Raw genomic sequence first — 11016 nt, 5'->3', positions numbered from 1 at the left:
GCTGGGAAAATGCTCACCAAGTGAGGCTCATAGGAGACTTGTGTTACTTTGAGGACCATTCATTCCTAACAATGTCATGAATACGCACACCTTGTTGTAGAGCTCCTAACTGAGCACATGCTAGGAATATGCTCACAATGATGATAGGATTGGGTGTTATGCTTGCCAGTTGCATTTAGTGGAATTTACTTAACAAGCTTTTGGCATGTAGATTATGGGCATATATATTAACTACTGGATTCCATGAGACAATGGTCATTGTAGTTATGGACATTTTACCAAACACTGAATATGTGTCCGCAATAACCTTACCTGCCTTCACTATGCTCAAGGTTATCTGTTCCCTTCTAGAAAAGATAAGTCAACTTCCCATGTTTTACATGTCAAGCAGTACACTACCAACAAAAATGTCCAGCCTAAATCCACTTTTAATTAGACAATTATGAAAGTAATTTTAGTGTTGCAAAGCTCTTACACAGGTAGAGATTGAAAGCAAACTAACCATGGTGAAAGAACCAGTGGTTATGCATTACAACTGCATTTGATGCTAAATTTCCAGTTCATCATCAGCATGTCCACTCTCAGCATATCTAGCATCGTTACATTCCACAACACCATTCTAGGCATTTTCTCAAATAATTTGGTACACAACCTCTAAGCTAACATGGTTAGCAGAGATTTATGAGAGAGTTCCACACAAATCTATCTTCTTTTTATCCACTTTTAGTTATATACTCACGGATTCAGTTACCTTGTTGCAGAACTACAAATTTAGTACATGCAAAGAAACAAAATCTGGTCTTGTGCCATCTTTTCGCATTTCATGAAAGAATTTCAGTACTTCATGCAATCATCTATTATGGGCAAAACCTGCAATAATTGTAATCCAAGATGCCATATTTTTAGACATATTACCAAAACATCTGGTATGCATGGTTTAGGGTCCTAAATTTCACAAACAAATCTATAACAGTAATCTCTACAAAAACAGATTAAAAAAAATAGTGTTCTAATCATAAACCGATATACTCGAGTTACCTTTTTGCAGAGTTACAAATGTTCACTGGCCCAAACAGAACCACCACCATTGCAGTTGTCTTATAGTTCACATGCCAGCTGCATTTGATGATAAAGTTTCAATGTTTCATTTGCATGCCCATTTTTTGTATATACAGTGATCATAGCAATCCATGAGACACCATCTCTCGAAGACATTTTGTCAAGCACATCCTATGCATCTTTTAGATTGCACCAGATTGCTTGCTTAAGTCTAAGAGAGTAATTCCCTAAGCAAGCATCAGATTTAAATCCAATTCTCATCATCATAATAAACCTCATTGACCTCCTGCTGAGAATATTATATCATTGTGCCTTTTTTTGTTGGCTTTATCCATGGGGATTTGAACCTTGAATCTCATGGTTTACATAATACTTCATAACGCAGTGATCGCCAATTGAGCTTCCCTGTGAGCCATATAACTGTGCCTTTATTTCAATTGCAAAGTACAATTTATATGATTGTATGCCCCTCCTTTTTGGACTTTTTAAATCAATGCAAAGGTTTCTTCATAGCACCCAAAACTTGCATGCACCCGAATCATTGTGTTCCATAAAAAAACATCTTGTTGATGTATTTTGTCAAAGACAAGTTTTGCATTCTGGATACCATCTATGATGGAATATGTGGTCATTACACTGGTACCAAATAAAAAGGATTTTCAAGCTCAGTTATAATCATGTAGGCACACACCTACAACATATATGAATAGGCAGTGGAGGCAAGCTGACCCATAGCATTGATCTAGATTCCCTTCCTGCTGCCCATAAAAAATGGCAACAGAGGAGAATGCCTCGGAGATGACTTGTGTATATGATAAACAAAGGATGACATCTTGACATCTTCCATTTTTTTAATGCATACAAACTCTGTCCAAGATGTGGCAATAGAATGAAGCCAGTTTCCCAGTTATCAATGCAATGATGAGGCCATATGATAGTTATTACAAATGTCAAATGCAAAAGCTTTTGGTTATGCAGTGAGGTGACCTGTAGCTCATAAACCTAAAAGCAATGTCGAAGTTATGGCTGTGGTTTCAAAGGATATGCTTCTTCTCATATTCCTTCATGTAATGCAGCATGAAGTCCTTGTCCAATATATAAGCTTCACCATTCATCTGCGAGGCTAACTTCTCTAAAATTCAGGTAATTATCAAATTGAGAATGCCATTTGTCTCAGACAAGGAATACATGAACCTTGTTATTTATCTCAATCCAGCTATGTCCTGGTATCTTTTTCAATCCTCTCACTTTCATCATTGTTCTAACCTTTACCACATCACCCCACCTGCTGGCTGCAGCATAAAGATTTGAGAGCAGTACATAATATCCAACATTTTCAGGATCTAACTCTAAAAGGTAATCTGCCACACACTCTCCTAAATGAATATTGCAGTGAATACTGCATGCACCAAGCAGGGCCCCCCATATGCTAGCATCAGGTTGTAAATGCATCTTATTAATAAAATGTAGTGCCTCTTTTAATTGGCCTGCACGCCCAAGAAGGTCAACCATGCATCTGTAATGCTCTGCTCTAGGTGTGATGCAATAATCTTGAGTCATGCAGTGGAAGCATTGCAAACCTTCGTCCACCAGACCTGCATGGCTACAGGCAGATAAAACAGCAATGAAGGTAATAAAATTTGGCTCCATGCATCTCTGCTGCATTTGGTAAAAAAGTATGAGGGCATCCTGACCATGACCATGCATCCCGTACCCTGCAATCATGGCATTCCAGGAAACTATATTCTTCTCAGACATTTTGTCAAATATTCGGCGTGCAGTAACGATATCCCCACACTTAGCATACATGTTTATAAGGGCAGACACCACAGAAGAATCAAACCCAAATCCACTTGTAATTATGTAAGTATGGAAAAGCATGCCTTGCGGCAGAGATCCTAAAAGGGCACATGCCGAAAGCACACTTACCATGGTGATTGAATTGGGCTTCACATCTGCCAGTCGCATTTTATGAAATAATCTCAACGCCTCATTGGCTTGTTCATTCTGTGTGTATCCAGCAATAATTGCACTCCAGGAAATCACATTTCTTTCGAACATTTTATCAAATAAAGAGCGTGCAGTGTCTATATACCCACATTTGGCATACATGTCTACAAGAGCAGTCTCCACAAAAACATCAACCTGAAATCCACTTTTAACTATATAATCATGAATCCACTGTCCTTGCTGTAAATCTTTGAACTGGGCACATACTGGGAGGATGCTTGCCATGGTGACTGCATTGGGTATTATACCTGCGAGATGCATTTGATGAAAAACTGCCAATGCCTCGTTGGGATGCTCATTCTGAGCATATCCAGAAATTATTGCATTCCATGATACAATATCTCTTCCAGGCATCATGCAAAAGAATTGCCATGCATCTTCCATCTTACCCCATTTGGCATACATGTCTATAACAGCGGCTCCAGTAAAAACATCTGACTCAAGTCCGCTTTTGATAATGAAGTTATGGATGCACTTGCCACGTTGAAGAGATCCTAAATGCGTGCAGATTGAGAGCAAACTCACCAGCGTGGCAGAATCAGGTCTTATGCCTTGGAGTTGCATTTGATGGTAAAAACTCAATGCCTCATTCAAATGTCCATTGTCAGAAAACCCACTAATCATTACATTCCATGACACAGCATCTTTCATATGCATTTTGTCAAACAATTTGTATGCAACATCCAAACTATCACATTTAACATACATGTCTACCAGTGAGTTCCACACAAAACCGTCTAATTTGCACTCATTTTTAATCATGCAAACATGGATCTGCTCGCCTTTTTGCAGAGCTCGCAAATTGGCACATGCTAAAAGCACACTGGCCAAAGTAACAGAATCCGGTATCACATCAACTAGTTGCATTTCATCAAAGAGTGCCAGCGCCTCAGCAGCATAACCATTATGAGAATATCCGCAAATCATGGCAGTCCAAGATACCACATTTTTTTCAGACATTCTGTCAAACAGGTGGCGTGCATTGTTTAAACTCCCACATTTGCAATACATATCTATAAAAGCAGTCTCCACAAAAAAGTTTAACTCAAAAAGAGTCTTAATTATGTAGCCATGGATTGACTTACCTTGTTGCAGAGCTCCTGATCGGGCACACGCCGCAATCACTGCCACCAATGTAACAGCATTAGGCTTCACATCACTCAGCTGCATTTGAGAAAAATATTTCAATGCCTCGTCGGCAAACCCATTCTCTGCCAACACAGCAATCATAGAGGTCCAAGCGACGACATTTCTCTGAGGTATTTTGTCAAACACATCGCGTGCATCCTCCAATAACCCAATTTTTCCATACAAATTTACAAGAGCGGTGCCGACATAAATATCGGATTCAAGTCCAGCTGTCCTTGTGTGATAATGGATCTCCTTTCCCTCTTCTATAGATGATAATCCCGCACATGCCTTCAGTGCAAAGGAAAAGGTGTATTTATCTGGCAGCATACCATTCCTCTGCATTTCATAATACAGTTGAAGGGTTTCATCGTAGTTCCCAGCCCTGGCATACGCTCTAAGCATTGCATTCCACAACACAACATCTCGTTCATGTATTTTGTCAAACACTTGGCGTGCATCCTCGATGCTGCCGAACATGTTATACATAACCACGAGCTTAGTACCCAAAAAAGGGTTATGTTCGAACCCGCTTATGATCATATGGGTATGGAGAATTTCAAGTGATTTAATGTGGGTACAATTTTCTAACAGAGATGCGTAAGAGTTGGTGTCGAGCGCGCTCATGAAATTCCATTCTGGTTTGTAGGCAGCAGTGGAGGAAGACTGAGAGATGAGTTCTGCATTAGACTTGAAATGAGTAAACGGTGGACCCTGAAAGCATCTGCAAATTTTGAAGTTGTACTGATATTGGCGGAAATATGTGTAAAATAAAGAAGCTAATTTCATGGTTACAATGTATTTGCCATTCAAATCCAGAAGTCAATTTCATGGTTACAAACGGTGGAGCGTGAAAGCATCTGCAAATTTTGGAGTTGTACTGATATTGGCGGAAATATGTGTAAAATAAAGAAGCTAATTTCATGGTTACAATGCATTTGCCACTCACACCCAGAAGTCAATTTCATGGTTACAATGTATTAGCCATTCAAATCAAAATTTGGATACGATAAAGCAAGAAAGGAATGTGTTGCTCTTTCATCCTTAAATTTTAGGACTAGAATACCCTTTAAATGGTTGAATGAGTGTGTTTAAGTGATTATAGCGTTTTCATGCTCTGTTTTAATAAAAAATATAAAGATTAAATTGTGATATTAGTTTATTAATTTATTAAAAACAAACATTAATAAGTAATCGCTATATTAAACAGTGAGTTTTTGAGAAATAATATTTAAAATAAATAAATAAATAATCAAAGTCAAACTTTAAAGAAGGGGAGTCAAAAATTATAAAAATGAATGAAGACCCTAATCAAAAATATAAAGATTAAATTGTGATATTAGTTTATTAATTTATTAAAAACAAACATTAATAAGTAATCGCTATATTAAACAGTGAGTTTTTGAGAAATAATATTTAAAATAAATAAATAAATAATCAAAGTCAAACTTTAAAGAAGGGGAGTCAAAAATTATAAAAATGAATGAAGACCCTAATCAAGACAAGATCATTGCATAAATAAAATAATTAATAAAAATAAAATAAATTAAATTAAAATAATTAATGGAAAATTAAATTAAATAAAACAAAAATATACACAAGTCAAAATAAATAAATAAATATATATATATATAAACAAAAACATACACACATATATATATCCAAAGAAAAAATAATCAATAAATAAAACAGGGTTAAGAATAAAATATGGGGCTCAGACCCATTAAACAAATAACAAAAATACTAAAAGGAGTTAAAAACGAATAAGATGATAAAATACATAAAAAAACATGAAGGATTAAGAAAATAAACTCTAATGAAGAATAAATCAACAACAAATACTATAAAAAGGATGCCAATACGTACATAGATAAACAAACAAACAAAATAAATCCCAAAAAGAAGCCTAAAAAACTAGGAGAACAAGGCAGGGACCCAACTTCTACTAATATTCCAACCATCATCTATGTTCAAATTATTAGGTCTTTTTTCAATTTCTAGGGCCTCCCTCAATTTATGATGATGGAAATGACTAACCTTAGCAACGACTTGGGCCTCCTCAATGCAGATGTGATACTTAGATTTATCTACATGCTCTGCTAAAGCAGAGGAGCGGGTCCTGCCATGCTTGATGTCAACAACATGCTCACGAATCCTTTGATTAATCGAGCGACGAGTCTCACCAATGTAGGGAGTCCCACAAGAGCATGGGATAACATAAACACCCTTCATATTCTTGGAGTCCATTGGGTCTTTTACAGATCTAAGGGAGCTCTGGATGGTATTTAAAGGCCGAAAGTTTGAAGCTCTTATGGGACTCCCTACATTGGTGAGACTGGTCGCTCGATTAATCAAAGGATTCGTGAGCATGTTGTTGACATCAAGCATGGCAGGACCCGCTCCTCTGCTTTGGCGGAGCATGCAAATAAATCTAAGCATCACATCTGCATTGAGGAGGCCCAAGTTGTTGCTAAGGTTAGTCATTTCCATTATCGTGAATTGAGGGAGGCCCTAGAAATAAAAAAAAGGCCCAATAATTTGAATAGAGATGATGGTTGGAATATTAGTAGAAGTTGGGTCCCTGTCTTGTCCTCTTAGTTTGTTAGGCTTCTTTTTGGAATTTATTTTATTTGTTTGTTTATCTATGTAGGCATTGGCATCCTTTTTATAGTATTTGTTGTTGATTTATTCTTCATTAGAGTTTATTTTCTTGATTCTTCGTATTTTTTTATGTATTTTATCATCCTATTCGTTCTTAACTCCTTTTAGTATTTTTGTTATTTGTTTAATGGGCATGAACCCCATATTTTATTGTTGACCCCGTTTTATTTATTAATTATTTTTTATTTGGATATATATGTGTGTGTGTGTGTGTTTATATATATATATATATATATATATATTGACTTGTGTATATTTTTGTTTTATTTTTCCATTAATTATTTTTAATTTAATTTATTTTATTTCCATTAGTTATTTTATTTATCAAACAATCTTGTCTCGATTAGGGTCTTCATTCCTTTTTATAATTTTTTACTCCCCTCCTTTAAAGTTTGGCTTTGATTATTTATTTATTTTAAATATTATTTCTAAAAAACTAGCTGTTTAATATAGCAGTTACTTATTAATATTTGTTTTTAATAAATTAATAAACTAATAACATTATTTAAATATTATTTTTCAAGAACTAGTAATGTTTGGTTTTAATAAATTAATTTAAATATTATTTTTTAAAAACTAGCTGTTTAATATAGCCGTTACCTATTAATATTTTTAATAAATTAATGAAATAATACCATTATTTAAATATATTTTTCAAAAACTAGCCATTTAATATAGCCATTACTTAATAATATTTGTTTTTAATATATTAATAAATTAGTATTATAATTTAAACATTATTGTTCAAATGTAGTCGTTACTTGAAATTATGTCTCTACATTGCTCTCTATTTAAGCCTTTGCCATGGTCTGCCTCTTCATCTAGTCCTGATGGTGAACCACACTTGTTGGTTCGGAACGCGTCGGCGAAAAAATTATCTCATGTGATTTCTACCGAAAGACTTTGTTTAAATAATGGATTATGATAGCAATTGGCAAGCGAGGGGTAGATGGGAAGTAGGAGCAACCCTATATGGTATAAGTGAATCAAACCTAGTATAAATTGAATTGAAGATTTTTAATGATGTCCATGAGACCAAAAACGGTCTAAGGGGCCCAGATATCCAACCAACAAAACATTATACAATCAAGTTTTTCTCCATAACAACTCTCTTGAGATGAATCATGATAAAAAAGTTTATTGTCTTGTGAAGCTTTCCTTCCACAAATAGCTCACACAGGTTGTCCACTTTTAGGTCACTTTTGAATTGACTATGAATGTCCTTATAGGTAGGACACTCCATGATGAAGTGTCATTCAGTTTCAACCGCTCCTTCCTCACAAAAGACACAAGTTCTTTCTTCCCACTCTTCCTTGGGAACTACCCATCTACCTGTTTTGCATCTAAGATGATGGGATCCGGTCCTTAGCTGTGCTATTAAAATCTTAGCCTTTCCCTTGATTGTGGCACTCAAATAGGTCTTTTCATTATGTGACCATATTGGGTTGAAATTATTGACATATATCATTTTTTACGGCCAACCTGTTTTTCCCACATGGCGATCCTAAATTTTTCAAGTACCCAATTTTTTATTTCCACTTTAGAATTAAGATAGTCCTACTAATTGATTCCCCATTTTCCCATCCACTTGTCATTTTGCTTCCTCCAGGTTTTCTTCCTACGCTTTAACTCTTCTGTCGTGATTAGCTTGGGCCACCAGTGTTCCTCCATGCCATCCACTTTTTTATATACGTTAACAAATAGAGGATTGCTAAAGCTTCCATCAGAAACAAACCAACCTCCGCTAGCAAGATCTCATATGAGACAGTTGATTTGACTTTAAGGTTAATAGTGATTAAGTGTTTTTGAATTCTTTCTATCGATCTCCATTTATTGTTTGACATGCTGCTCCCCCAAACTTTGCACCCATAAAGGAAAACCAGAGTAACTAACAATACAAAAAGAGTTTTCTTGGTTTTCCAGTCCCATAATTCCGCTTTCTTACATATATTCTAAAGAAGGTAAGACACTCTCCATCCCCCTTGAATCCTTTCAGTTCTGCATGTCTCCCAACTGAGCCTGTTGTGAAAAACAATTCTTAGGTAATTGTACTTTTCCACTAGCTCCAAGGTTTTTCCCTAAAAAATAAAGCTTACTTGTTTCTTTTTCCGCTTCAAAGAGAAGACCATGACTTTAGTTTTGTTGGCATTTACTTGCATCCCCACCTCTTGACAGAAGAGCTCTAATGCTTTCAAATGCTCTCTCAAACCATGAGTAGATTTTGTGATTAGAATAAGATCGTCTGCATATAGAAGTAACTTCACCACATACCCTGCTAGTTGAACACCCTCTCCACTAGTGTTGTTCACCCATTCTTCCAGCTTATCAATATATAAACTAAAGAGCGTGGGGGAAATAGGGCACCCCTGCTTAACCCTTATGTCACTACCAAAGCATTCAAAGAGGCCTTCCTTAGTTCTGATTTTAGTGCTAACTTTCTCATAAATTTTATGTACAGTTGCAAATAACCATGTCGTAGAGGCTACATAAACCTAACAACTCAATGCCAAAGTGGGACACACTCCCATTTCCATCTTGGGAGTTCCTTGTCCACACGTGATCCTAAATCTCTTCTAACCAAAGGAGGTTGTTGTCCATATTCTCATCACTTCCTAATTGAATATAATGATTATTTGTTGTCCTAGCATTAAAGTCCCCAATTAACACTATATCTCCTAACATCCTGAAGGCCGAGATATCTCTTTTCAAAGCACAAAAATGGTTTTCGTTATCTAAATTTGTCTTCTTATAAAACTTTGAGTATGATTACTAACCGAGTTCATAATTGTAGGTATAATGAAGAATGGTGGTGCTAGACAATGGGCGGCAAGAGAAAGTTCAAACGAACTTGCAAGATGAAACTATTCATGATTTTTTATTGGGAAAGTACAAGTTGGGGCAAATTCATGAGGGGAAATCAATATGGTATCAGTGAACGCACTAGAAAATTGGTTCCATTCATATCCATAATGGAAGAGTGATTAATCCTTGCACCTTCAATTGTCCTTCCATAAGCATCCTATTTGATTTCATATGGAATTCTGACTCATTTTCATCTAGCAATTCCAACATCGAACTAGAGTCTCTCACTTTTGTTGGTAGAGAATTTTTAGGCGTTCTTTTTCCTAATTGAGCTTGGACAACAAGGTTTCTAGTGCATAGTAGGATTGTGAGACAACAACCATAGGAGATAATGATGATTCCAAGGTATTGTGTTTGGTTTCCCATAAGCAAGTTCCTTACTACTTTTATCTCACTATCATTATTTCTCTGGTCTCAACTTTTCTCTTTTCTTTTAGCATTGTTTTGAAAGTAGTTGGGTTTACTTGGGCTTTTGATAGCACATGTGTAACAGACCTGGGTTAAAAGTTCATATAATAAAAGTTACTAAAGGCAAAATAGGACCATGGTTAAGGGACGCTTATTCCAAGTTGAATGTTGGGAAAAAATATCCTAATGGGCATCACTTGATTTGTTTATGGCTAAGGGGAAATTGACTAAGGTAGTGGCTAAGGATTTGGAAAGGAAAAAATGTATTAATTGGCATTTATTTTATGAAAATAAAGGAAATTAGGAGAAAACGGAGGTGAAAGGGCACATGTTGCATGTGAGGAGGAAAATGAAGGAAAATAATGGAAAATGGAAGAAATTAGAGGCATGAACAATAAAAAGACATCAAAGCATCAGTTGAGAGCCTTTTGTCAGTTCACTTTTGGAGTTAGTCTCAGAAAGGAGAAGAGCACCAAGAGGAGAAGGAAAACAAGCAAGCAAAGGAAGGACAAGGAAAGCTAGAATCAAGCAAGGAAAAGTTGGATCAAACAGATTCAACAAGAATACTTGCAGGTAACAAGTTGCATGTATGATTTCCTAGTTGGTTTTGACATGCATGGTATATGCATGCTGGTATTTGGTTCTTTTGTTGTCATTGGCATGGACTTTGTCAAGTTTCAACAATGAATTTTAGCCTAGCCTTGCCATTTCTGGATAGCCATGGTGTGATGGGACTTTTCTAAGTTTGAGCTTTGGATTGCCAGATGGTTTCAGAATCTGGGGTGAGGTGGTCTTAGGAAAATTCCCAAAGGCCTAGGAATCCCTTAATTGGTAATGAAAGGATACACGGTAAAGCCTGAGGGTGGAGACGGGAAAATTTCACAAGGA

The 11016-nt window shown here is 36.1% G+C and overlaps 1 protein-coding gene across 2 annotated transcripts; it reads right to left on the bottom strand.

Annotated features, from left to right (window-relative positions):
* Window positions 1–410: 410 nt before the first annotated feature.
* LOC149170261 (pentatricopeptide repeat-containing protein At3g16610-like) lies at window positions 411–5221 on the bottom strand. Of its 2 annotated transcripts, none has more exons than XM_089428970.1 (2): window positions 1039–5218; window positions 411–870 (listed from the first exon to the last, which is right to left on the bottom strand). In XM_089428970.1, the coding sequence occupies exon 1, from the start codon at window positions 4984–4986 to the stop codon at window positions 2233–2235; it is 2754 nt and encodes a 917-aa protein (XP_089285096.1). In that variant the 5' UTR covers window positions 4987–5218; the 3' UTR covers window positions 411–870; window positions 1039–2232. The 2 variants fall into 2 exon arrangements, with proteins under 2 accessions (XP_089285096.1, XP_089285097.1); XM_089428971.1 differs by lacking the exon at window positions 411–870 and having other exon boundaries at window positions 2393–2774; window positions 2989–5221.
* Window positions 5222–11016: the final 5795 nt, after the last annotated feature.

Source organism: Pinus tabuliformis, chromosome 4_2, assembly GCF_031772625.1.
Source record: "Pinus tabuliformis cultivar Carrire ecotype Pingquan chromosome 4_2, CPIR1, whole genome shotgun sequence".
Classification (NCBI taxonomy): Eukaryota; Viridiplantae; Streptophyta; class Pinopsida; order Pinales; family Pinaceae; genus Pinus; species Pinus tabuliformis.
The sequence above is the reverse complement of the archived record's forward strand: the minus strand, read 5'-3'. Positions and strand labels throughout refer to the sequence as shown.